Source organism: Calidris pugnax, unplaced genomic scaffold, assembly GCF_001431845.1.
Source record: "Calidris pugnax isolate Ruff unplaced genomic scaffold, ASM143184v1 scaffold56, whole genome shotgun sequence".
In the NCBI taxonomy this organism is placed as follows: domain Eukaryota; kingdom Metazoa; phylum Chordata; class Aves; order Charadriiformes; family Scolopacidae; genus Calidris; species Calidris pugnax.
The window spans coordinates 14,034,482-14,061,965 of NW_015090839.1; the positions used below are offsets into that span (position 1 = coordinate 14,034,482).

At 36.9% G+C, this 27,484-nt stretch overlaps 1 protein-coding gene across 1 annotated transcript in view; it reads left to right on the forward strand.

The window, feature by feature from the left end:
• The first annotated feature begins 9,345 nt into the window (after positions 1-9,345).
• RYR3 (ryanodine receptor 3) overlaps positions 9,346-27,484 on the forward strand; it is a 210,802-nt gene continuing 192,663 nt past the window's right edge. The window contains exon 1 of the mRNA XM_014941650.1: positions 9,346-9,465. Coding sequence (XP_014797136.1) covers positions 9,415-9,465 — 51 coding nt within the window. The 5' untranslated portion in view covers positions 9,346-9,414. The remainder of the gene's footprint in view (positions 9,466-27,484) is intronic.

Genomic DNA, 27,484 nt, shown 5'->3' on the forward strand with positions numbered 1-27,484 from the left:
CACGTATTTTCATTTTTTGTATTAACTGAGCAGAATCTATAAGGCTTGCACAGGTCAAACAGTGTAACTATTTTTTTTACTACAAATGAAGCAAGAAGAAGAATCTGCACAGGCAGCTCAAGGCTTGCACGCACTTGCTTAACAAATGTTGCCAGCAGACAGATCCTTTCATATGTAATTACGGAAACACAATTAAAGACAGGTAGAGGAGGAGACCTCTGGTGGAGGAAAAATATGGAAGAACAGGTTTATTGCACTGGAAAATCAGGAGATGAAAACCAACAACACAGGAGAAGCTGGATATTTTACAATCCCTAGACATGGCTTATTTCAAAATACAGCTGCAAATCTTAGCTCCCATTAGCATTCCTTGGACTACAATTAAGCTTACCCCATTTTTGTTGCTCTCTGGAAATAAGGCTGTCAAGATTTCTGACCCTGGAAGTCAAGAACAAGTTGAAACAGAATAAAAAACATACCTAGGAGACAAATTTGGCTTAGATAATGTTACTATAAGGCTTTATAGTTCTGCAACCCAAATATTAATTCCCTTAAGTTTCTGTGCCACTATCATATTGTCTGCAATTCTTTTTTTCTCAAATGCCAGGTCAGGTAGTTTCTTAGATGGACAGCTGGCAATTTGATCAGTAGGTGGAGATTTGTAACAGAAACAAATGAAAATGGTTGAAGGCACCCGAAGAAATGGCAAAACAAGGGCCAAAAGAATGCCCTGAAATAATAACAATAGTAACAACAATAATAAAAAACCCTGTTCTCACTGGCCCACTGATTTCAGAATAAAATTTTATATCGAGAGGAGAAAGCCTGCTCTCCCCTAAGTGGAGAGCGCTTGCCAGCAAACCCTGCAGTCTAACAAGCAGGGGCCTTGTAACAAGGTTGCAAAACATGGCATGTGCTCTTCCTTATCCTTGTTGCCTATCAAGAAAATCGATATTCAAACCTACTTTTCAGACAAACAGAAGAAAATACACAAAGAACAGCAGTCTTGCCTAAAGGGCTTGTTCATAACCTACTGCATTGTTGCTTATTAATAATTTCAGGGATGTGATAGAGACTTGGTAGCTTGCATCCCTTGTACTCAGAAACGTACACAAGTGATTCTGGCCAGGCTGATTCTAGGCACACCTGGAGCTCGTATGTGAGCAGGACTGAATGAAACCTACAAAGAAATTGACTGTGAGTTTATAAAATAAACATATTTCTGTAAATAAATAATGCTAAGTAAAAACTTGCACTGAATGTTGTTACACAATTTTTTCCATGAGGAAAACAACCTCAACCCAGTAGCAGAAACATGGAAAGAACAGGCAACGATTCAAAAATTATGCATGTCATAACTAAATTTATTATCCAAGTTTTACAGAACATTATTTTTTGAAGCATTAAAGTTGCTTCGAGTACTGAATGATGATTTGTGGTGAAATTATTGTTAAGATCAATTCACACATAGTCATTTTCATCCTTATACCCAAATAGTCACCACACTCAGATTCTTTAAATAAGATCTCCCCAGTTAAGGTACAAATAAAAACAAATTTGCTATTTAACGGAGAAGGAAGAAGTGCCGTGCAGAACGCCTAATATTTCTAGCTGCATTTCCAGTCTCCGCTACTGCCACACAAATACGTAGTGTGCACTGCCAGCGTTAGAAAATAGCTTGCGGAAAAAAACATAATTCTTTTGAATGATCACAACAACTGGTGGTTGGAAACAGACTTCCACTCTGGGACTCTACTTTAGAATTTATTACGGACACTTTATCTGATTAGCAAAGCCAGTGGGGTGCAATTTCTTTGATGGAAATCAGCCTCTGACTTGTAAAAATAACGAAGCTGGATGTTTATGCAAACCTTTATGAAGAAATGTAAAGGTATATATAAAAATACCAATTATTCCTAAACGTAACGTTTTTACGATCAAGTATTAGATCTTCTCAGAGCTATTCTGTAACCTTTACACACATACTTTAAGTGTGAAGTTAGTGGGCCCGTAAGTACCCCCAGAACTCTAACCTAGCTCCTGTAGATACTACCGGATCCGTGCATCCCCACCGGCTGCAGCCCGAGACCGCCATTCCCTCAGCTCAAGCGGGTTTGCAACCGAGCTCTCAGCCACACCAGCATCACAGTTGTCTGCACACCTGGGTACAAACCTGAGAATGTTCTTACAAAGAAACGCAGGGATGAGGGATACCGAAAGCAGACCCTCCGGCCATACAGCACCGCGGTGTTCCCCCCCTCCCTCTCTTTCTCCTATGGGCGAGCGGCCGAACCAGGCGACGCCGAAGACGAGCGCACAAGATGGTGGCCGGGCTCGCGGCGAACTCGCGGCAGGCACGCGGCGGCTGCGCGAGGCCGCTCCACCAGCCGGGGCGCGCGGCGCTGCTCCGCCACAGGGCGGGCCGGGGCGGGAGAGCCGTGGAAAGCTCCAAACAGGGTGAAAACTGAAGAAAAGAAGAGAGGGAAGGTGAGGGAGAGCTAGGGGATACGGAAAAGGGAGAAATAGCCAGCTCAAGGGGGGGGAAAAGGGAAGGGGACTGGGTGTGGCAAGGGACGCAGGGGAGGTGCTCTGGAAGGTGGGTTTGCCCAGTGAAAATTGCCATAGCAAAGGTGCAGGGCAGGGCAGGCTCACAGGTGTTGTGAGTTTCAAATAATTGAAAAGGGAAAAAAAAAAAAAAAAGCCAAAGGCCGGGGCGCGCGGCGCTGCTCCGCCACAGGGCGGGCCGGGGCGGGAGAGCCGTGGAAAGCTCCAAACAGGGTGAAAACTGAAGAAAAGAAGAGAGGGAAGGTGAGGGAGAGCTAGGGGATACGGAAAAGGGAGAAATAGCCAGCTCAAGGGGGGGGAAAAGGGAAGGGGACTGGGTGTGGCAAGGGACGCAGGGGAGGTGCTCTGGAAGGTGGGTTTGCCCAGTGAAAATTGCCATAGCAAAGGTGCAGGGCAGGGCAGGCTCACAGGTGTTGTGAGTTTCAAATAATTGAAAAGGGAAAAAAAAAAAAAAAGCCAAAGGAGGCTGGAGGCTCTAAGAAGTATGTGTTAATAATTCCTCAGAAAGGAGACCTAAGGCTTTCTGTCTTTCTCCTGCCAGTTAGCAGCTAGTAATTCTGGGGAGAAGAGGATTTAGGACCTGGAAGACAAGATAGAAATACAGAAGGAGCAAAAACGAGATTTGGGGTGGAACTGCTGAGGTCTTAGGTAAGCTGGAGTAGGTAGCAAGCAGCAAACCATAGTTGTGTGAAGGTGGGGAGGGGAGAGTGGGTATTCCACCTCAAACTGTCTTCATGCTGTTTGTACTACTGGAAGGGTGGAGAGGTGGTGGTACTGCCTGGAGGAAATGAAGAGGATAGGAATAAAAAAAGAAAGTTGTTTGGACAAGGTTGGATCAACAAAGGATGCAGGTGAGTTAATAGGAGCTAAAAGTCCCTGTTGTTCCTGGGCTGAAAATGGAAAGTAAGCAGGAGAACTGAGCATTTATGTTAGCTCAAATATGGGAGGGAATGATGCTTTAAAAATTACAGGAATTTTCCAGGTGGATCATGTTGAAGTCCTGGTTATGTAAATGTTGTATGTGTACTGTGTTACTATGTGTTGTACTTCACACCATTTCCTTAGAATGACTTCTGTAGTACTTGAATTTAATGGTGGACCTATACTAAGATAAAAATGCTGCACCATGGCTTTAGAAGAGAGCATTTGTTACATTAAACTTAAAATTGCAATCTTTTAGTGTCCCATGTACAAGGTGTTTTTTGATATCACAGTGGCTTTGCATAACATTTCCTTCAGTTGTTTTATAGGTAGCACTACATACTGGTGCACATGAGGAAAAAGATTTGGGGTTTTTTAATTTGGTGTCTTCAGAAGTAGGATTTCTTTATTGAATGAAATACGAGTCTTGTTTAATTGTTGTTTATTTGGTTTTTTTACGTTTATATTATTAGTAATGCTAAGTTTGTTTTTAAAAAAGATCATTTTCTACAACTGAATTGTAGTTACCACACACAGCTGTTCAAATGCAACTTTCAGGTTTTGGAATCCTCTATTAGTGGGTTAGCAGAAGGTGGAGGGTTTTGTAAGGAGACTGTTGCAGCAGATTTGCTCTGTTCTACAACTTTTGTTTCCTGAAGTATTCACAAATGGGCAGTGCCACAAACAGGCAACTGGGCTGAACTGTCCTTTGCTTTGACTTAGTATTCCTTCCTTACATAAATTTCTAATTTTATTTGTAAATCTAATATAAATGTTTATATACATTTTGAATTTATATAACTATCCGATTTGAGTTAGGTCTAAGTAGAACTGTCAAGATAAAGCCCATTATGGCCATTCACAGTCCTAGTATTTTACACCATGTAAGCTCTAATTTATTTGCTATTCCAAGTGCTAGCTTTAAGGACCTAGTACGAATTAAATGTATCTGTGAAGTTCAAGTGAAATATATTTTCATGTTCACTCCTTGAGTCCTAGTTTCAAGGGAAAATACACCACACTGAATGAATTTTTTAGTGTCTTGCGATTTGGTGTGTTTGCCTTGGTACGTGAATGTGTTACTGTTTTATGGTGATGAGGAACTGAGGTGGACATTATGGCCAAACAAATACTGAAATACGTCTGCTAGTGTTTGTGAACTCTGCTTGGGCCATCTGGAAATAGAGATTTTGGAGAGAAGTGGAAAATCTTTGTTTTGGCAGGCTTATGTCAACTGCTATTGGAGTAGCTGTGATTTTGGAAACGAGAAAGTCCTACTTGTGTATCGGCATTTTAGGTTTAGGAAGAAACTTGTGACCATACTTTTTCCTTGTTTTTTCTTCTTTGGATGAAAAATTAAGAAGATGGAATGTCAAAGTTCATAGCACCATAGACTATAGTAAAAAATGTGTTTTGTAATCTAAAATAAAATTGGAAATGAGGCTCCCAGTGTCTTAGGTTAAAATAATATGAATTGTTATGTTACCAGTTTAAGTCACAGACTTTTTTTAACTTATACCACCAGATGGCAATCTAACATAAACTTTTGATCCATGATGAAAGGATGATCATCTGTTCTGAGATACTGTTCTTTCCTCATTTTGAATTAAGTAATGTTGAAGTTGCTTGGAAAGTCACTGAATTAGGCCTTAAAAGCAGTACTGATATTATGCTGTGGATTCTATAACCCTATAATACACTTTACTCTTTCTGTATTAATGGCAAATTGCATCAAAGATTGTGTTAACTTTTAAAAACAAAATATATTTTGTATTGTATTATATAGCGAGGCATTGACATAGGATATGCATAAAGCCCAACAAAAGTAATTTTTGAAAGGACAGGAAAAAATGTAGATGAAGCTTGGAAATATGTGTACATTAATAAAACCGTTCTCTCTTTAAAGTTCTCAAACTAGCAATCTTCTGATTAAGGTTTTCCTCAACACAGGTAACATTTTCCACTGTAAATTGTATTTTAATTCCTCTAGAATAAATTGAAATAAACCAAAATACCCAAGCCAAACTAAAACTTGTTAAATGACAAGTAGCTTTCTCTTCTGTGACTGGAGTATTAACTTGTGCTAAGGGCCTAGTGTTTGTGAACTGGGTAAGTAGTTGACTACCTTAATGCATGGGCTAAAAATAGCCAACATAATGAATTTGAATACTTTTGTGAAGTTTTTGTAAAGGAAACAATGTGTTTCCTTTAATGGCTTTTTAAAAATTGTATTCATACATATCTTTATATTGAAGTGAAGCATAAAGAATGCAGAGACATCGGTCTTTTAAGCAGCATCTAAGTTTTAGCACTTAGGCCTGTAATTATTAGTGGAGAATATCATTTTGATTCCTCACCCAACAGACACTTGTGTAGCTGGTATTTCCTATGCTTTTGAAAAAGTATGCAAGTACTTACCATTACAGGTTTTATAAGTATCTTCTGCTAGGTATTTGATCAAATTTGATTTGATTGGTGGTCAATCTTCAGAAAGGTATAATAGACAAAACAAAAAGTGGTTTAGATTCAGATATTCCTTTGTTACAGTTCCTTTTGTAAAATTCATGTTAGTATTTTATTGCCAGGCTACTGCCACTATAAACATTCTGAGTTAGTGTTTGGCAGTAGCAGCAGTGAAGCCTGCCAAAAGCTAACCTAGAATCAAGTACTCATATGAAGAGTCAGTCAGCCTTAGAAAGAAGGCAGAGCTTATGTTGGAGAATAAGCAGGCAGCATGTTTATGCTGAAAACAGGAAGGAAGTTTTCCTTAAATTTGTTTTGTAGATGAGTTCTTTTGATAGCTTTAAAATACCATAGATTCCATCCAGAACGTATTCAGCAGAAAAAGTGCTAAATTATAGATTTACAATTGATTGGCATGAATAGGATATCATAAGATACCCAGTGCTCCCAATTCAGATTATTTGATCTGTGTAACTTTCACAGGGGAATGCTGCACCTTATAGTCATCTCCAGTAAAGCAGAGTCACTGTGTATATATACACAGTGTGCGTGATACGTGATAATTCTGGATTGATTTACTGCAGTGCCCTGATGTCATTCTCTTTCAATCATAGTGTCAGTAAATTTTTTTCAAGAGAAAAGATGGAAAAGATTTTTCAAGACAAGTTAGTGTTAAGAAATTAGAAATGCAGTTTATACTTCTTGTAAATGAGACTTCTGATTAAGTGCAGTACCATAAATATAGCCTATATGCCATATAGGCATAATACCAAGCAGAACAAAACTCTCAGGAATAGAAGTCCTATGAAATGGTTTTGCAGCTCACTTGACAATTTTAAAAAGATGAGATATAACCAAAATATTTTGCTTATTGGGGCAGGAAATTGTTTTCCAAAACAGTGCACAGACCACTTTGTAGAGCTGAATATAAACAAAGAAAAACAGAGGGACTTGCAAAGAGAAAAACAAACATGCTTGTGAAATTTGACATGAGTCAAAATTTTGAATGTCTTATATGATCTCAGTTACAATACTACCGATAATTCTTTTTCTGTTTACTTTGTCTTTTGTTTAAAGATACAAAGTGAGATCCTGGCATAGAATCATAGAATTGTCTATTTAAAAAAAAATAAGTTGGCAACTTCTGTAGCTGCCTCTCTAGAAGTTGCAGACGTAGGTATCTATAGCTATCTATTTTAACTGATGTAAAGATAATACTTTACTCAAGAAATAAAGTTTCGTAGGAAGCATTTTGATTAAATACTTCAGTATACAAGGAAAGCACTTGAAAAGTTAAATATTTTTTTCCCTCTCCATTTGATTCAGATGGATTAATCTCAGCTCTGCATGTTCAGAACTTACTACCTGGAAATCTTACTGCAGTAACTGAAATAAAACTTGATCAGCAGAGGTACTGCATGACATTGATTTCTATTTGTGAAGGAAATGGAGCACTTGTATTTTTTTATGAGTCTTATGACTTGCCCTTATTTTCTCAGATTGTTGGATATTTCTTGTTTATAATCTTTCAAAGTAAAGTAGTATGCTTGAAAGGTTGTTTCATAGATGATGTCACAGAAAAGCTGTCCTTACATGTGTAGATTTTGCCATACAATGAATAAGCTTATATCATCAGTAGGCCCCTCTACCTGATCTGTTTTGCAGTATAAACACTGAGTGGCATGTTTTGATTGTAGGCAAGTTTTCTCCACTCCACTGACTTATTTTCTGGAATAACTGTATTCTGTGAGGAAGACTTGTTAAGTTTTGCCTTTGTGTTGGTAAGGATAGAGAGAAAATGTCCATTCAAAGAGCAAACACAAACTTGGATGTTCAGAACACCAACCAAATCAATTTTCTAGCACTCAGAGAAATATTTTTCTGCCATGTTTTCTTGCACAAAGCTATCTTTTTCTTGCTCCCAGCAACTGGTGCAAACTACAGGATGGGGAATGGAGAGTGGATGGACTGGCAGGGCCAGCCTGTGTGACTCTGTCAGCTAGAGGCTTCTGAGTTGCTTTTGACCTGAAATTGCCTGTTGCTGAGTAATGGGATTGTTATTATTTTTTGGACAGAGTTTCTCAGGGTGGCAACAGGGAGTTAAATAAAACACTTTTCAAAGCATTTTGCTCTGCAAGGAGAGACACTGTTGGGCATCCCCCTGTTTGGCCTGTGTCTATGTTTACTTTAATTAGTGAAAAATCACAATACCACTATTTGGGGGCTGGGGGAGGGCAGTGTGCATTGGACTCCATGTCCAGAGACATAAATGTGTTAGTTTGTGGACATAGAGAATGTAGTTTCACTTGTGACCCTAAGAAAGTTATTCTTCCCCTACCCTCATGCCTATTTTTCTCATTCGGAAAACAAAAACATGTTTTTAGAAAAAGACTGTATACGTATGGTACTCTCTGAGGGTATGTATTGATGTAACAGCACAAAGTTTGGGTAATGCTTCTTAGGGGTGGAATGTATGGGTAGGCTGTGGTTGCAGCCTTACCGCAAAATGCCAGATCATCTAGTGAACTGCCTGGCTAGAGCCTGCTTGGTGCTCTCTTCTCCTCTTTCCTTGTGTCCTTTCTGTTTTCCTCCCTTCACTTAAATAAATTTTGTTCTAGAGTTGATCTATTATTTTTTTATTTGCTTATTGGCTAATATTGAAGTAATAACTAGGAATTTTCATTGATTACATTTTTTTCATTATTTAACTAGAATATACATAACTGTGGTTTATAGGTTTTGGAGTAAATTTGTACCATCATCTATACGTATTCAGGTGCAGTTCTGAGAAGGTACAAATAAAAACCTTGCAGTCCTTAGGATATATGTATAAGTGACATTTAAAAGCCTAGCAAAAATAACTATACATAGCAGGTTTGGATCATTAAGTCAGCTTGAAAATCAGATTTGCAGCTGCTTATGCAGAGAAGCAAGGAAGTTATTGTAAGCAAGCTGAAAATACCTGCTGTCAAAATCAGCTGGTCCTGTGATCATTTGATTTATATCCTCCTGCTGCACAAATCAGTAGATTCAGAGTTGTTGAAATTGATACATTTCAGTGCAAAATTGGGTAGCCTGATTTGTGAAAATGGAAGCGCAGGCTCTGCTTTCATTAACACTTCACCACTACTGCTGTTTTGACCAGACAGTATCTGGGAGGGGGGAATCAACACCTAGTGATGCATATAGTGCTTCCTGCAATAGCTTAACAGTAGGGGGTTTTTGCCTCTAGGGTAGAGAGAAAAGGGAAAGAATTGCTTGCTATGAGCTGGAGAAGCAGCGCAGTTGGCTCTGGCAGTGAGGGGGTTGACTGACAGTCTGCAGTGCAGTGGAGTTAGCTGAGCTCCCTATATGGCTGTGGATTAGCTATATGCTAATACTGATAGGAGAAGAGGAGCTGTACCAACGCAGTGAGCTGACGGTGGAGGCGATCGGAGTCTCAGCAGAGCTGACTCCTCAAGAGCCATGGCTGAAGGGGGTGAAGGAGGAGAAGATGAAATACAGTTCCTACGAACTGTAAGTATCTGCTTTTTATAGGTCATGTAGTACATGATTTCATGTCTGTTCCTTTTCTGTTGTATTAAAAATAAAGCATCGTTTCTGTGCTGGGCTTTGCCAAATGGGAGAATTGATTTAGTCAGTGGGAAAAAATGAAGCAAGAATATGAGCTTTAATAGCATCAGACCGTCTCAGTGTGTTCTTCCTTGAACCGGCTCAATAGCCAATTTGGTATAAGGAGACCTATTTCCGCTGTAATCCCCTGTGTTTGAAGCGTCCTCGTCAACTTTGTACTTGGGTTTCTAAATGTAGCGTGCCAAATATCTGACCTCTGAAACTTCTCTCTAGGTTAGATTTCACTGACATTAACAGAAGCTTTGCAAACAGGAGAGCCTTAAAATGATGAATAAACCAAGCAAGCCCTTGATGACCTCTTCTGATAAACATGCACACAGAAGCACACTTGTGTGTAGGGAATACCAACAGATGTTGAAGTCAGGGCTTTGCAAATGTTTGGGGTCTTTTCTCTGCTTAAAAGAAGCTTATTTTAAAAGGAGATAAGGATTTATTTGGGAAGGAGTGTTAATTAGTGAAATAGCTTTCACTTGGTGTAATTTTCTATAAAGAGCCCTCACACCATTCTTCCCGAAAGCTTTACACAAATCTAATATGACAACCAATTTGGGCTTTTAAGCAAGTAGTGTTAATGTATTAATTTTTGGGAGGAGGCTGAGATCCTTTTTGTGCGCTGTCCTGTGTGTCTCATTATTTTTTACCCTGCATGACTAAGAGTGTATTGTTGTGTAACTACCGTGAAAAAACTGTTATTGATACATGTATGTATTCCCTCCTCTTTCCATACTATCTTTACTTTGCTTTTATTACAAATAGTGTTCCAGAAACACTCTACTCTAAAGCTGATACAACTTTAAAAGGATAAATCTCTAAAATAAAACATGCTAAGTGCTTCAAGTAGGAGATTACAAGGCTGATTTCTGGGAAACTGGGAATATTTATTTCTGGGAATTAAAGGTTGGAGAGTGGTGATAGCTGCTGCTGTTTATGTAAATTGTTTAGGTGTGATGAAGTGTCATTAGCACTTTTAAGCCTGGGAGAATTTCATGGCAGGAGGGAAATGGATAATCACAATGAATTATCCTTTTCAACATCCTTTCCCTCTACTCCACTTCTTAGAGGTATCTCTGTTACATAGTTTAGTAGATCACTCAGCCTTTAGGAGAAGGTGCTTTTATCAGAGACCAGAGCTTTAAATCCATGTCCTTCATCCTTTCACTTTCTAAGATGTTGCCTTGAGTGAACAATCTTCCTGTGATGAAGTGAGTAGCTTTGCCTATTCATAGATAGCCTATGTGTGCTACGTGAGGTGGCATTTTCTACTGCTGTGACCCATTCTTGTGCTAGTAGAACTCTATTGCAGTTCTTTCCAATGTGAAAAATAAGGTGCTAAAACGGAGGTGGAGGCAAAAAAGTGGAAACGGCAAAAGTGAGACTGTGCAGAATTATTCCTTCTGCTTGGTGTTAGGAAATCTTTTACAGGGGAAAAACAACGGACTAGATTTCTGTCTCGGAAGCCCCGGCTTCTCCTTGCTGTAACAATTTTATCAGTTACTGTCTCTTCTCCATTATAACTTCCTTCACCTTCATGGAGAGGGGATCAATTGTTGGTTGTTCTGCAATATACTGAGAAAGGAACCATTTATTGGGTACTGAGTGCTACAGTGATGTAAGCCTTCCGTATTTACAGCTTTTATTGCTGCCTAAACACTGTTTGTACATACGAACATGAAATATAGTAGCTCTTCCAGTAAAACTATTGGTCAGTCAGGATCTTCTCCAGATCAAAATGTTTTCTGGGAATTTGGACTGCTAGTGAATGTTTCCCGGACTTGTGTAGCTGAATCTTCCTTTGATATTGTTGATCCTGGTATTCTTATTTTTGAACCTGTAGAGAAAAGTGCTCTAGGAGGTTTTAGGCTCTCAAAGGTTACTCTTTCTTGGTGAGTTATAAAATAAGATTAGATTTCTTTTGATCTAAAAATATCCTACAGTATTCTTTTAAAGAGCAAGAGAATTAACTCTTAAAAGTCTAGCAAAATTATTTTTTTCTTCTTTAAAGCAAAACTTTACCTTTGTCCCCTATTTTTTTGTTGGATATGATGTTTTTTTTTCTTCCAGATCTAAGTTATTGTATAGTTTTGTGCATCATTTTTAGGCTCTCTTTTCATGTAGAAGGGCTAGGAGATCAGTAATGCATAAAAATGATGCCTGTATTTGTTTCTAGGGATCAGCAAACTTGTGGGCATATTTATAAACTTTGATGGAAGGCTTTTCATTATCACTTTCTTTTCCAAGATATCACTCGTACTTGATTAATTTGGCAGCAATGGGAATGACAAAGACCTTAAGAAGAAATTCCAGAGAGGAAAACAATATTTTCATTGTCATCAGTGTTGTAGTAGCAGTATATCTTCAGTACTCGTTTCAAGTCCCAGTTCTTGTGTGAAGTCTTTATGTGTAATGATAGCATTCAAAGGTGTTACTAATACAGTCTAATTTCCTTTCTTTATTTTTCCATGATTTGTAAGTTCAGTATGAATATAAATGAATATGTAAATACACACAGATTTTTCTTACACTGCTACCCTGCTGCTGTGTCTTTGTTATGAAATCTTTGATGGTTTGTTTCTGTTATAACGCTTGCCATTGTTTCTCTAGTTTTCTAGTTGGCAGGTTTCATCTGCATTTTAGTCTGGATATTCAGTGTACGTGTGCCTACTTGTGTATGGAAGGGAGAAGCAAAGCACTTGTTACATATGTGTAATAGGCAATACTGCTATCTCTTAATTTCCTGCCTTGGTAACGTTTGTTCTTTAGATGACTTCCCTCTACTGTTTGTTACCCCTTCCTGAAGTATGAATAGATGAGAAATTAATAAAGCTAATGTTTATGCAGCATTAGGTGAGAACATATATGTTAACCTGTGCTGTTTTGAGGTAACACGCAGACAGATACAGAGGGAACCCTGTTGCCCTTGGCAATGTGGATGAGTGAGTATAAAGCATTCTCATTCGAGCCTTTCCTAGCTCCTGGGACTTTACTACTGTGGCAAATTGACAAACTCCCCTCCTCTCAGGAAATTATTCCCAAGTTCTCTGTCGTTCCCACTGCTACTGAATTAATCAAGTATGACCTGATGCCTTGGAGCAGATAGCTTTTGTCTTCCTCCATCAGAAATATCTATAGTAATTTGCTAACAGAGAGCGGGGGCTGGGGGAAGGGAGGGAGTCACACCCCTTCCCAATGCATAGGAGCAATTTAAAGTACTTGTAATGAAGCATGTCAAAGTGGTTTGCCGAGAATCTAAATTATGATGGTAACATTAGTTAATAAGTATATTGTTTTGTTATTTTTCCTGAAAGTCATTGTATTAATAGAAAGCATTTCCACTTATTTTAATACAAATTAATCTTTTTTTTTTGAGGTGGCTCATAACACATTAGTAAAGAAAGTTTTGCCTTGTTTTCCATGGATCTGAACAAATGTGTGTGTTGGTGTGTGGGCATCAGTGTGTGTTTGCCTTTGTGCATGTGTCTGTGTGTGCATGACTCTATCCCCAACTGATTACAAATTCATTTCTCTGAGTGGCAATTGATTCTTCTTTGACTTCTGCTCCTTTAACAGCTTGTCCCAATGACCTAATTTTAAGTGTTCTGATAAACCTCTCCAATGACTATCTAAAAATTTACAGATAGGAGTGGGAAATTGTTTTCTGTCATAGACTAAGTATAGTTATCTGTTAAACAGCAAAGTGCTGTCGTTGCAAAGTCTAGAATAGAATATCTGGATTTAATTTTTTTCAAGATCTAATCCATATATGTAGATTTAAACAATAGGTTTGCAGGTGTTTTTTCAGGTATGCTTTAGATCATTTGTGTGTTAAATTGCTGCTCAGAATCAAGACAATTGAGTGTCTTATCCACATGTATATGTGGATACACTTTCCTATCTATATTGCTTGAAAATGAGCTCTTCTGCTCTTGAGATATTAGAGGTGAGATGAGAATTTACCTCAATTTTACAATATGAACTGTTACGTATAGTATGAGTTAGATTTTCTTTTTCAATAATTTTCACTATTGCCAAATACAAATATAAAAAGTGATTATATCATGCCTTTTTTATTATTTTAGGAGTTGTACTAAAGCACTTCAGTTTACCAAGGATTAGTGTGATGTAAAACCATCTTTAGATGCTTTTAATACATGATGTTTTATCACATCTGTGTCCCTACTGGTGTATCCCTAGTAACATAACAAAGAATATGTGAAGTGGAAACATTAAAATAATTTGTCCTTAATAGTCCAATTTAATATCTAATAGTTGTGTTATGCTGATACTCTGTAGCACAGATATCTGTGGCTTGATTCAGTAACGTATGAATATCTGCTAGATAATGGTCACCAGATAAATACTTGCAAACAAATATATGGGCAAATGTCAGACAATAATGGAAGATATTTCTAGGGAGAAGTTTTTAGCAATGGCTAATTAAAAAGTGGGGAAATATGAAAATTGTTTTCAGTAAGTTATGTATGAGATTATGTAAAAGTGATATAGAAATGTATATATAGTAAAAGTCACAAAGGCTAAGGAATGCCTTAAGATCAAATCAGTGAAATTTTCCTGAAGCCCCTTTTAGGGGAGCTGATGCAGAGTCCATGTGCTTCTTGAACAGCTGAGTGCTTTCTGTGGTATTGTTTTCAAATTAATGAAGACATTTTGTCTGTTGTCACTGAAACGTGCTGCAATTTGTGATACTGCAGTTGTCTGTTAGCCAATCAATTCATTTTAGGAAAAGGGTAAAAAGAAGAATAAATTTATATAAAACTTGAGTTGCTTCTAAGAACTCATGTGTGTTAGGAGCTTAAGTTATTTTTGTTTAGTTAATAGTTGGAATTTTGTGTCTGCTGTTGAGGAAAAGAGTGGTATAGCCCCAAATCTATTATAATTTCATAGAACTTCACATGATTTGTCTAATACGTATGGGTCTTTTTCGTTCTTTGACATGGATCTTGAGGTCTGTTTCCAGCTTCTGGTATAAATACAGAACAAATGGAACGTTTATGCTGCCAAAAGCTTGCAATTAAAATAAGAGGAAAGACAACAGAGGAAGGGGAAAAGGGAGTATGAGAAGGCAGTGAAATGATATCCAGTATGTTGTTAAGTAGTAATTTTTACATTCTAGTTACAGAAGCAGTTATAAAGTAGTTTTACATGAGGAAAAAAAAAAAACACTTTAATAAATATTCTGGGGGAAAATGCATTTTCTAGGTGATAGTGTGCTGAAAGACTATATCAGGTAAAGGGGGGTAGAAAGGAAAGGGAAAGAGTTTTTGCAAATGTAACAGGTGGACAATGAAAACTTGCATCATGATTAGTCAGAGGTGAAGGCTGATTTCTCTTTATGAAATTGAAGGTGGTTGAGTCAGGGACACACTTCTAAAGGTCTGGTTGTTACAGGCTGCTGTTGGAGTTGGTACATTGTTTGATCTATTTCCCTGATACATTTCTTACATTTTGTTTAGTGTGGATCTCTAGAATAGACTGTAAACACGGTTTTTCCTACAAGGATGCAGTAATGTAGAGAGAGGTGTTGTAAAACGTTGCATGTTTTATTATATGTAATGATAGTTCATGTATGCATGTTATATGTATGTAATCATGTCATAGGATACATGTAAGGGGTACATACATGTGTATGGGATATATGTAATTAGATGTAATTATTTGCACATTTGCAAGTTGCTTCGTATTGGCCCAGTCTACACCAGTTATAAACAAAGCATCATCGCATTACATTTACTACTGTTTTTTTCTACAGCTTAAATTTAAAAAATTACTATTTCAAAAAGAAATTGGTGCATGTATTACTATATTAAAAATAGTGCATTGTTACAAAATAATTGCAAGAGTGAATAAAGTCATGATTGATTGAATTTCTAGGGTAGATCTAACTAACTCATAGCCAGTTTCTTTTCCTTTCTTTTTTAGTTTTTTTGGGGAGGGATATCTGTGTTGATGCAGGTCTGCTGAAATAACAGAAAATTTATTACGAGCAAGGAAAGCTCTTCAATCTCACTTTAGAAAGTTAGTTTTTGATAGGATTTGTGACCATGCAATAATCCTAAATTAATACTCCAAGCATACATTTCCCTATTTCCCCCTGGTCCCACTGGTGGCTGTTGTGGGCAATCGTCTTCTGCTCAAACTCTGCTTTTTGGTGTCTGAAGGAGGATTAATATCTTCAGTAATAAACAGTGAGTTTGCTAGCGATGTTCCCACGTTTTTATAGAGTGTGGTAAGTGGGTTGCCTGATCTCTGTGCCTTTTCTCTAATCCCCTGCCATTCTAACTGGGTATGATTCATATTGAAATCCAGCTGTGAATATTGCTTCTTTCTCAGTTCCCATGGCAGTGCTGTGACCACATAGCCAAATGCTGCCAGGTGCATTAGATACAGATTCCAAAAATAAAAGCAGAGTTGCGGGTAGGGAGGAGAAGAAAAATAAGTTTGGCATGCAGTTATTTAGAATATATTGAATTCAATTACAGGACACTAGTTTATAAAGTCACGTATTTCTTGACTTCATTCATGAAACATATATTTTCCCAAATGACACATAATAACAGTGAGGATATATAATAAGCACAGACCTCTATAGACAGTAAAATTATCATCTCAATTTAAGAGAACAATTGCTAACATAAACACAGAAAGAAAAGATGAGGCATTAATTTATGCCTCAATGAATATTTTGGTTCATTTGCTCAATGTAGAAATTTTAAATTTAACATTCTCTCTTTAGTGTCATTAAGAAGTCACCAGACCATTCTTATGATTAAGTAGGATGTAGTGGTTTTGGTGCTGGAAGATTTCATATTGTGTACCAGACATTGCTTAAAAAGAGTATATGTTCTAATTGCAGAAGATGTTTTCCTCCTAAATGCTTAATTTTCTTGGATAACTTTTGTAAACTTGTTTTCTGAAAATTGCAGTTATGTTCTGAAGCGCATTTGGCAAATACGTGACACCCTCAGAGTGTGTCTAAAGTAGTTCAAGACTGGGATATACATAGGAATTATATTTTTTTTCCCCACCTAGATCGGCTTTCGGTAGTGTCTCACCTACAGTATGATGCATACATACATGTGTTTGTCAGCCATTGCAGACCTGCTGTCAGTCAACTCTCAGTCTTAACAGATGTGGTTCAGCTGTAAATAAGAGAGCTGATGGCCATTCTGTTGATCAGGTAACCTCTTTCCCAGTTACCTCTTCTGGCACATCCTGTCTATGGTGAGGAGTGGCAGCTTCAGTCAATAGAAGCAAGTGAAAGATTCAGTAGTAACATCAGTTTTTTTCCTTCTGCTGGGCTTTTATCCAAATAAGCAAGTGCTAGTCCCTCAGTAAGATGAGTAGTTGGCACACTCCTGAGCTGATTTTGGTGCACAGCAAACATCTCTATCAATCCTGAGCATTTCAGCTACTTCAGCACTCAAGCAGGTTCTCCAGTACCTTGTACCAGAAAACCAACTTCCCCTGACCCAATTGCAACAACTTAAATTCTCTCCAGTAATAATATAATACAAAAGAATTGCTACTTAAATAAAGTTCTTTACACATTACTTGTACAAACAATAGCATTTCAACTTGGAGACTTGAAACAGCTGTTTAGCAGCAGATACAGAACTAATTCAAAACACTGAAGATTTAACATGCTTTCAAATTGCATCAGCAGTACCATGTTCCAACAGGAGTACAAGGATCATCAAGCACAGAATATATAATAAAATGCCTCAGATGATTCATTAAAATTACTTCCATTTCTCAAGACTCCCTCTGAACTTGACTGCACTGTCTTGTCTTTTCTATATATGGAAGATGCCCAGAAGAACTATATACCCGGTACATACTAAAGATATTCAATGTCAGTCGTTTGTAGAATTGAGAAGCTGTTTGATAATGTATAGAAATGTTGATCCAGTCAGTGCACAGTCAGTTACCGTTTTGATTAAAAAAAAATAATAAATAAAACCCCCAAAGCTGTCAGTATTACATCCTAAGGTACTAGCATAACCTTCTTCTAAAATGTATATCCATTTTTATTGCACTTTTCAAAAGATCAAAATCAACAGGCTCTACAGTTCCTGTGTAGCCAAAGCTGGGAAAGGTAGACTTTAGAAATTGGAAGACCTCAATCTGATCGTGTATTTCATACCTGCATTTGTTGTTACCAGGTAACCTTTTTATGAAAAATCATTCACAGGACAAAAGATTCTTTGCTCCATGCATCTTGACCATCACAGGAAAAAGTACTAATAAGGAATGATATGATTTGATTTCCTGATCAGTTGCTATCTGTGGGAACTAAATAGTGATTGTATTAATAATGTGTGCCAAACCTTCATTTAAAACTTTGTGTTTTTTCTTTTATGTGCTATTTACATACATTAGAATTAATAAGGAGTGAAGTTTTTAAAATGCACAGAATAATACTGTCTTTCTAATTTGCAGACCCTAAACCTTTTCTGTAAGAGCTGTGAGTTGCTGTAGACTGAATTTAAGACACCTTAATTGCTTTCCTAGTAAGGTTTTGCAGATCTCTTGGAAATAGTCGTCTGAATAATGTGGAATTCAACCTTCATTATCTTCGTTTATTTTAGTCACTTTTGATGGCTGAATCACCCAGATGTTTTAACTGGCATGTTAGTTGCATTTTTTTATTTTTTATTTTAACACAATGTAACAAAAAATATGACCTCAAAGCTTTCAAAAATATGAAGAGTTTTCTCTACTAACTATACTAGATCTTAAGTGACTGCCCAAGGTAATATTAAATTGGCTTCATCTTTAACGTAGTTTCATCCCATGAGTAGGTAAAAGAGTTTTGTGCTTGAATACGGAGTAGTACCTCAATGCTAATGCTTAAACAAAACTTTGATTGTAATCATAGAATCATAGAATGGTTAGGGTTGGAAGGGACCCAATGGATTAGGGTTGGAATGGATAGGTGTTCTCATTGGAATCAGTGATCATTGGTGATTATTATGAAAATTCCAATTAAGCTTTGTTAAACTGGAATCTAGCAGTTTTAGTGAACCTTCTGCTGTTACAACCCTTTAAAAAATTCTATCAATCAATGTAAATCTCTTCCATCAGTCACTGGAAATGCCGATTAGTCATGTTTGCTTTAGGTGTTTGGTTTTATTCATGACTTATTTATTCTATATATAGTGGTTTTGCTCAGGGTATCCATAGTCTTTTAAAAACTGCTTCCATAAAATGAAAATAAGGTAAATTTTTGGAATTTTTGATCTTGTACAGATCCAAAATCTTTCCACCTTTACAATGAAATGACATTGCATCTCCTTCTACCAGGTAATATGAATGTAGAATATTTGGATTATAGAATTATCTTTGAATTTGTGTCTAATCAAGCCCATAATTTTCTTCTCATGTTTTTCTTTATCTTAATAAAGATGTTGATATATTTTTTGCATAATAGTGATCCTGATATATTTCTTGTAGTGTTTAAAACATTCTTTTTAATATTTTGATTTTTATAAAGATGGAAAAAATGGTTGCTTTGTACATACATAATGATATCAACTCTAATAGCGCTTACAAAAAAAAGCTTCAGTAATAGAAGCTGGTTAATAGAAATTTGTGTTTTACAAGAGAAGGAAAATTCAGCAGCTGCTATAGGACTTTTTTTCCACCCTAATGGTTTTGAAGCAACGATTTTATGCAGCACTGAAATGACAAACTTACTGGCCAAAGTTTTTTTCATAGGAGTGAATGGAATGGTGTTACTGGAGAAGGGTATAGGATGCGGGATTATATTCTTCACCAATGATGTGAACATTCTCCCATTGTTACTTCAGTTTAATGTATGAAATAGCAAGAGCTTAGTATATCAAACTCTGCATGATGAAGAACTGTTTTGCTTTACTCAGGCAAATCACCCCAAGTTTCAGAATTGTTTCAGTTATGCACCCAATCTCCTTTATGCACAAAATGAACTGTGCCGTATGGTATGCTCGTCTGATTGTGACAGTTAAGAGCAGTATATAGCAGCTACTAAACCAGCTAGACATAAACCAATGGTGAGGTATAAAAGAGGAACTCGATATGATATATCATTCATTGTAAACATTGTTTAAAAAGCCAGATTGTTCTTCCAATGTAGAATACCTTCTGATCACTAAGTTATTACAAAATGAGTTTCCTTAAGGAGGAAAAAAGTTGGTTATCACCTTCATTTAAACTTTTCACTTAATGAAAATTTACTTTATCAAGGAAGAGAATTTTATCAGAAGAGAGAGTGTTTTTCTTACTCAGGCTTTTACTTTGAAATGTCACAATTTGATGACTGATTGTGAATGCCCTTGGTAGCCTAACTGCAGATAAGTTACAGAAGCTGTCATTAATGACCTTTTAGTGCTAACCAGAGTATAGTTCCTATTTCTTTTCATACCGCTGCACAAGCAATAAACTGTAAAGTTGTATCCACTGGTGCCTTGTTATTGAAAAAACGCCAACTTTGAGAGAAACTGGATAAGGAAGTACAGACTCTAATTAATTTGAAAATCGGGAAGCTTGATAGTATGGAAGATTCTAGATTCATTCTGAGCATGTAACTTTCATTTCATGACACAAGTTTGATCTTGTTAGAAAGAGTTACTCATTTTTATTTGCCAGGGATTTTCCCAAGTCAGCTTCTCTCAAGACTGACCTTAGGCTTAAATAACATCATTGACTAAATAAGGGCCTGTATATAAGGCTTATCTTGCCAATTAGAGTGGTAACATGACCTTTGCTATCCTTGCCAATATGACGGCAATTTAGAATCATAAATCACAGCACTCCAAAGGGTGAAATGCATTCACCCTAACATAGAAAAGGGGGACAAAATCTTCAAAGAAAGAAAATGATGGCCAAAGGATGATAGTGGTTATATTCTGTTATAGGTAATCTGTGACATCAGTAGAATATTTCTAGTGCAGTTTAGGAAATTAAACACATACTTGCATAGCTCTATTGTGTTCATCCAATCTAACTTTATCCTAATCCATTTACTATGTTTATCTTTCACATCTGTGTTTCTTTTCTTTGTTTAATCTGAAAAAAACTGACAGAGGCGGTTAAGAACAGAAGTCAATAATAACACGGAGCTGATGAAAAATTATCCTCACTTCAGGCTACTTCTACGCTACATCAGTTAATATTATCCAACCTCTTTATTTTTGTGCATTCTCCAGCACCCATTGCTGTAGGGAAACACCCTGTCAACTAACTGTGTGATTTAGCTATCTTGGAACACTAGATTCGGATAACTTCTGTGTGCTGTTTTCTTTTCCTATAATTTCTTGAACCAGGCGTTTTCAAGATAAACCAGAGCTTGCAGTTGTTACAGTAGAAGTCACTGAGCTGTTCCTCTCAAGTGCAGCTGCAGAGGACAGAGACAAAGACACAGTTATTATTTACTGGAAAGTAGGTGTATTGTATAAACACGGCAAAAGTAGTGAGCAGTGCTGAGTTAGCCCCCATCAGACCATGTCAGTGTCCAGGTGCTGTTTTCTTTGGTGGTTGAGGTGGCGCCTGAAGGGTAACTTCTGTCTCCTCTGTTCAAGCAGAGATTTATGTAGCCAGGGTTCTTGGCACACGACCATTGTTTGGTTTCTTTAAATGGTTGTGGGCTCTGTACTTTTTCATACTGAATCAGATGCAAGGTTAGCGGTTTGATTGTAGGATGACTGTACGTTGATCATGCAAGCATTTTGGGCGGATACACAAGGTGAAGTGTTACAGTGCTTGCAGAAATGTTGCCTTAGACAATGTTGGGCAATGTGCTGCTGTCCTAAAATAGTGGTCTGAAGCAATGGCAACACCTGCTTCTTCCCAAGTATTTCTTCTCCTGTTACAATATTATATATGTATAGCAATTACTCTTCACTGTGGTTACTTTCTGTCTAGTACACGCATAGTTTGCATGGCTCTTGTGGCTACTGGCTGTGGGTGGATCACTGGCTGTAGGCCTTGGCTTCAGGTATTTGCAAGTTAGCTGTAACATTTTATCAGGTTCCACATATTAATATTACACTATGTGTAAAGGTCAGTCCTTGATAGTTACCTGGGAGGAAAGTGTGCTGTTGCTAAGTAGTAATTAGTTGAAAGGCAAATGTGCTAAACATGAAAGCTTGCAGATTCAAAAAAGGAGATCTAATGCATATGTTGAACAACCAAAACCAATCAGAAATTTAATTTCTATCTTTATATAAAGACTTGCTTGGGAAACAATGATTCAACATTAAACAAGTGGAACAACCACTCTTTATGTTACACTGACCAGTAGTAATTTCAGTCCAGTAATCTAGTGATGGCTAAACTTGAGAGAATTATCTGAAACCATCTCAAGTGAACCATGATTAAAACCTGAATTTTAGAATAATTAATGTTCTTAAGGACTCTTATTATTGCAGCTGTTCTTCTTCAAGCTGCGGTGTTAATGTAGGTAAGCAAAATAATTTGTAGAACCTGTGGTTGAATACAAGTATATAGACTTGGCAAGCAACATTTTTTTAAATATTTGAGTGATTTTGATTTAAAAATTCATAATACTATTGCATCCAGAGGAGTGGAAGGGTCTATTCGGTGCTGTACAAACACAAGAAAATAGTACATTCTCTGATACAAAGAGCTTAGCTGAGCCTGTGAATGGACAGCGTGCAGATGAGTGTTCAAGAAAAATGAGACTTTGGTCAGTATGAAAAGAAGTAAATCATAACACAACTGAAATATTGCTACACTACTAAGTGAAGGTGTTAAATAAAATAATAATATAAAAAAAGACAACAACAGAAAACAGGGGAAAGAGGTAATGGGTTACGTCTGTAGGGGAGTTCCATCTGTGGGAGATGGTGGATGAACCCCCCAACCAAAATAAAGGCAGCCTCAACCTTGAATATTTTGGAGATGGGCATTTGTAATTAGTACCACAAATTTATCAGAAATGGGTATTTGCTTGATTGAAGGGGTGGCAGCTAAAGGAGGGATGAGTTGTAAAAGACTTAATTAATGCGATAAAAAGGAAAAGGGAAAAAGCTGAGGTGCAATTATCCCACAGAGGGAGAGTTTTTTTGGTGTGACAAGAAGGATAGTAATACCATAGTGATCAAAAAAAAGGAAGTATGGGGGTAGACTTGACTAGGGAGACAAAGAATCTTTATTTTCAGTCAGCGAGAGTATGCATTAGTAGCAAATATTCACAAGGAGATACTGGAAGGAGAGAGAGAGGCTGAGACACCAGTTCCTCCACACTTCTGCTTTAGCTCTACCTGAGGCTGTAAAATCCAGAGTGAGAACGACAGTTGTCCTATCTCTTGTTCCTTGAGGTCACAAGAATCTCAAGAAATTATAAGAAATGACAGGCTTTTTTTATTCATTTTGACATGAACGACTTGTCAAAATTGGGAGTCTTAAAAGGAGTTTGCTAGCTCTTGATGGAAAATTACAAATAAGTAGGCAGTTTTTGTGGAAAAGAAAAACTTCTACGTGGAATCTACATTAAAAAATAAGCAAGGCCCCCATCTTGAATATAGAAAGAATGCAAAAAAAACCCCAGGTAAAGATACTTTGCTGAGAACACTGAAATTCTTCTGTCTTTACTTCTCAAAGTGCATCTTCATAGGTTCTTTTTCAGACTTTCCAGTATTTCTGTTTGTCTGCTCTTTCTGCCTCAGTTTTGTCACACAGCGTCCACCTGAAATGTCTTTGCTTAGACTAGTCTTGCATTTGCATTCATTTCATGTGGAAACATTTATTTACATGTCACAGGAACACAGAACTGGAAAGAACTTTTTAGTCACTGAATTTGAACTGAAGCTCAATTTTAAAGCTAATTGTATCTTTTCCCCTGCTATTTTTATCAAGATACCAATCCATTGATCTAGTAATCCTCCTTCAGTTTTTCAGCTTGAATGTACTTATATATTTATAGATTTTTGTCATGTGTGCCAACAGTGTCACCTCTCAATATATTTATAAAGAGGAATTCTGTTCCCTCTCCAGTGGGAGAGAACATTACTTCGCAAATGAAGTGACCTGACTTCGTTTAGCTTACTTTTATATCACTGGATCTTTGGTTTCCTCCCAGTTTTGTTATCTCTTGTTTATACTCCTGCTGGCTGAGTGTCCCCTAAACATAGGTGACAACCACTTATTGGACAGTGACATAATACTTTCCTGTTTCCTTGGTCAAGACTTGCTCACTTCTCATAGCAAGGCCATGTTGATGCATTTTGAAGAATATAAATTCAACCTAGAGACCAACCTAAAAAGAGACAGGCTACACTTTTAACCCTTTTCTAAAGGCTGCAAAGTCTCTGACTGTGCCAGTAAATGAGATGGCCACAGTCAATTCTCTAGCCTTGAGGTGAAACGGAAGCACACAATTTATGTACATACAGCGAAATTATTTCCCCAGAGTGACCTTATCTGTAGCGCCTATTGGGAACAGACCCTGGCCTGTTTGGTACCCCAAGTCATGCTAAGGTATTATTTAGCAAAGTTACGGTAGGTACAGGGCAGTATATTTCCCAAATTCCCGTTGATTTAAATGTGTGGTCTTGTGTTAGTGCAGTCACTCTGTAATGTTTCAGAGAAAGCACTGAAATGTCAGGTATTCAAGTAGTCACTTGTATATTTGCACTGGTTGAAGAGGTGCTTCATGCTGCTTTTGATACTCTTAAGGTTATTCTTTTTCTGATGGTTATATTTCTGTTTGGTATCACCTTTTAGTTTTGAAGGAAATTTAATTTTAATTCAGAAAGTAATAATTCCAGGAATATCCTTTCTCCTTCTAGCATCATAGGAAAGAATCATAGAATCATTTAGGTTGGAAAAGACCTTTAAGGTCGAGTCCAACTGTTAACCTAACACTGCCAAGTGCACCACTAAACCATGTCTACATGGCTTTGAAATTCTTCCAGGGATGGTGACTCAACCACTTCCCTGGGCAGGCTGTTCCAGTGCTTTCGCAAAAGACAGTGTCTTGCCCAGCTACAGAGAGTTAATTTTTATAGCTGTAATTCTTTCAGGCATGGGATGCCATTTATATTATCAAATTCAACAGTAGAAGTGCAGTTCCTAACAAAGAAGTGGAAAGACTGAAGTCAGTGTTTTTTGGTTTGGTTTTTTTGTGTGTGTGTGTGGTGTTTTGGTTTTTCTTTGTTTTCTTTTTTTTTCTTCTTTTTTTTTTTTTTTTGCATTCACAGTTAAACCATGCCGCTTGGTTTACTTGGAACATTGTTGACAATAAATAATTATATTAATATAGTGAAGTCTTGCATTGCACAAGAAAATTATCTACGGTTCTCAGGCAAAGGTTTCTAAATGAGAGAGGCTATGGCTGAAATATCCAGTAAAAGCCTGCAAAAATCCCTCCCCTGAGCTTCCACTTGCAGGTAAAATTTAAGTGACCTAATAAAGCCTGAAAATGGTGCAGTGCCATTTATTTGGCTGCCTGTGTGCTTCCAACAAATGTTTCAAAATGCTGTAATTTTTTTTTCTGTGGGAGTCTTAGCTCCATGGTAACCATATCTCATTTAACTCTTAAGGAATCTTGTCACTGCAGAGAAACCCTCTTATCTAATGATTAAATCTATTCAAGTCTCCTTATAACAGTGTCTTTCCTTCCTACTTCTTCCCCTAAGCAAGGTTTTGTCAATGTGAATGCAATTGATCTTCTGGTTTAGTATGTCATCACTTTGGAATAATTTTTCATGTTTTCCTCCTGAACAAGTAGAGGAAAAACAGGGTAAGGACAAAGGCATGCTAAAATGATGAGTCAGACTGTAGTCTCACAGTTTGCAGGAACAGTACCGTTGGCACCTTATAAGTTCAGGATGTGGGAAAAAATGTATGATGAGTATGGAAATACTCTTGCATGAAATCACACTGAAAAAATTGTGACCTTTAGAAGAGGAACAGGGCTGTGACAGGTAATCTGGAAGTTACATAGGAGTGTCTTTCATTCTCTTTCATAGCATAAAATACATTTTGAAGGTGAAAGGTGACAAATTCCTTTCTAAGGAATCGTATTGAAGCAAAGTCTCATGTTCAGAAAGAATTGGACACAGTAGAGGATATAGGTTTTATAATAAGAAATGTACAAAGATTTTGCAGGGAGTTCTTCATCCTAGTACATGAGAAATAAAGTAACCTCTGTATATTCAGTGTTTTAGGAGGATTTTTCCCAAAGACTGTTTTAAGATAACTGACTTTTTCAGATTTGCTTGGTAATTTGTGGAGTATACAAGGAAGAGAAAGGTTGGTTGTGAATATTTTCTGCGTTCCTCAGAACAACAGTGTTCACTATAAATCACGGTGACATCAGTAGCTAGACCACTGATGTGACTGCTTCTGATGTTATTTGATCCAAAACCCAATGGTATATATTTTTTGTGGATTTCAGTTATTTTAAGTCAGTGTCTGTGTATAATGGAGAGAAAGTTCTGTCTCATCCTGAAGTCTGATGCCTGGTGCATGCTGAATATAGATCTCTTTTTTTTTTCTTCTATATACCTGTTCTCTCTTAAGCAGATATCATATTGGCAATCTGCAAGGGCATTAAAATAAACTGATATTAATCCTTCTGCCTAGACTTCCATTTTACTATCATTATACTATTACTTAGTTGTTATAATGAAGCCTTATTGAAATACTGATGATTTCCCTGAGACCTTTGTGTCATTCTGTGTTGAAATGAACTATTCTGATAGGAGTCTCAATAGATGGATTTTTTTTCTTACTCTTTTTTTTTTTCTTCTTCGTCTACTTGGTGGAAGACATAGCTGTAAAAATTTAGCACAGCTTGAAAACTATATACATTCCATTATAGCTGAAATTGTTTTGTTATTTGCTTGTGTCACCAGAGTCTTTAAGGATGCTACATGTCGTACTCTGGATACAGCATCTTTAAAGAATTTCTCACTTCTATGGACCTGAATCTTACTAAACCCAAAAATAAATTCTTTGACTTTTTGGTTTTCTTCATCCTATGTTGCTTACAAAATGCTGTCAGAGAGCATGGATCACACTCCTAGCTGAAACACCAAGCTGGGAAAGTATAAGATTAAATTCCCTCTAGAGTGATCACACCAACCATTTAGTTAGTAAAGTCAAATTGATTTCAAGTCCTACAGGATGTTAACTGATGAGCAGAATAGGAGTCTCACTTCTGTTTGTCAGGAATAACACATTTGAGGGAAGTTGTGGTTACAGCCTCAGGACCACCTATATATATACATATATGTATAAATTTAACACTTAACAGCTAAATTCAATTTATTTTATACTCTCTGTGGCCATTACTGATGCAAAATGTGCAGATTAACTTCACAGAATCAAGGCATACTATTTTTTTTTAATCTTGTTGGATCTTTTGTTTCAAAGCCGTGCTGTGTTTTATTAACTAGAATATTTTTATGCTAAATATTCAGAGTATACTCTGCTCTCTAAAACAGGAAAAAGCACAATTTTAAAGGCTGGTAGTAATTGGAAGAGTCTGTTGTCAGGTGATCCAAGAGAGTCTTTTCCTTATTTTTAATATGCAATTATGTGATAAATGCTCATTGCTTATTTAATTAGTGTATTTTCAAACCAAAGTATAAGTGACAGTGAAAGTTTCATAGCCATGATTTTTATATTTATTGGTGTGCTAAATGGGTTTTTTTAAGCCATCCTTTCATAGCTTTTCAAAACATTTTTCTCTGGATTAAAATATCTTCTGTGTTGCAGTATTTTCTGAAGTTTGGTGAACAATGGATTTTATTTAAAATTAAGATTATTAGAATCTCAAAGAAGAGGAGGGAAGAAAAGGACAATATTAAGTCTTTTAAGTAATAATTTTTGAATTCTCTTTAAAAAAACCCAATCATATCTTTAAGAGATTCTCCTT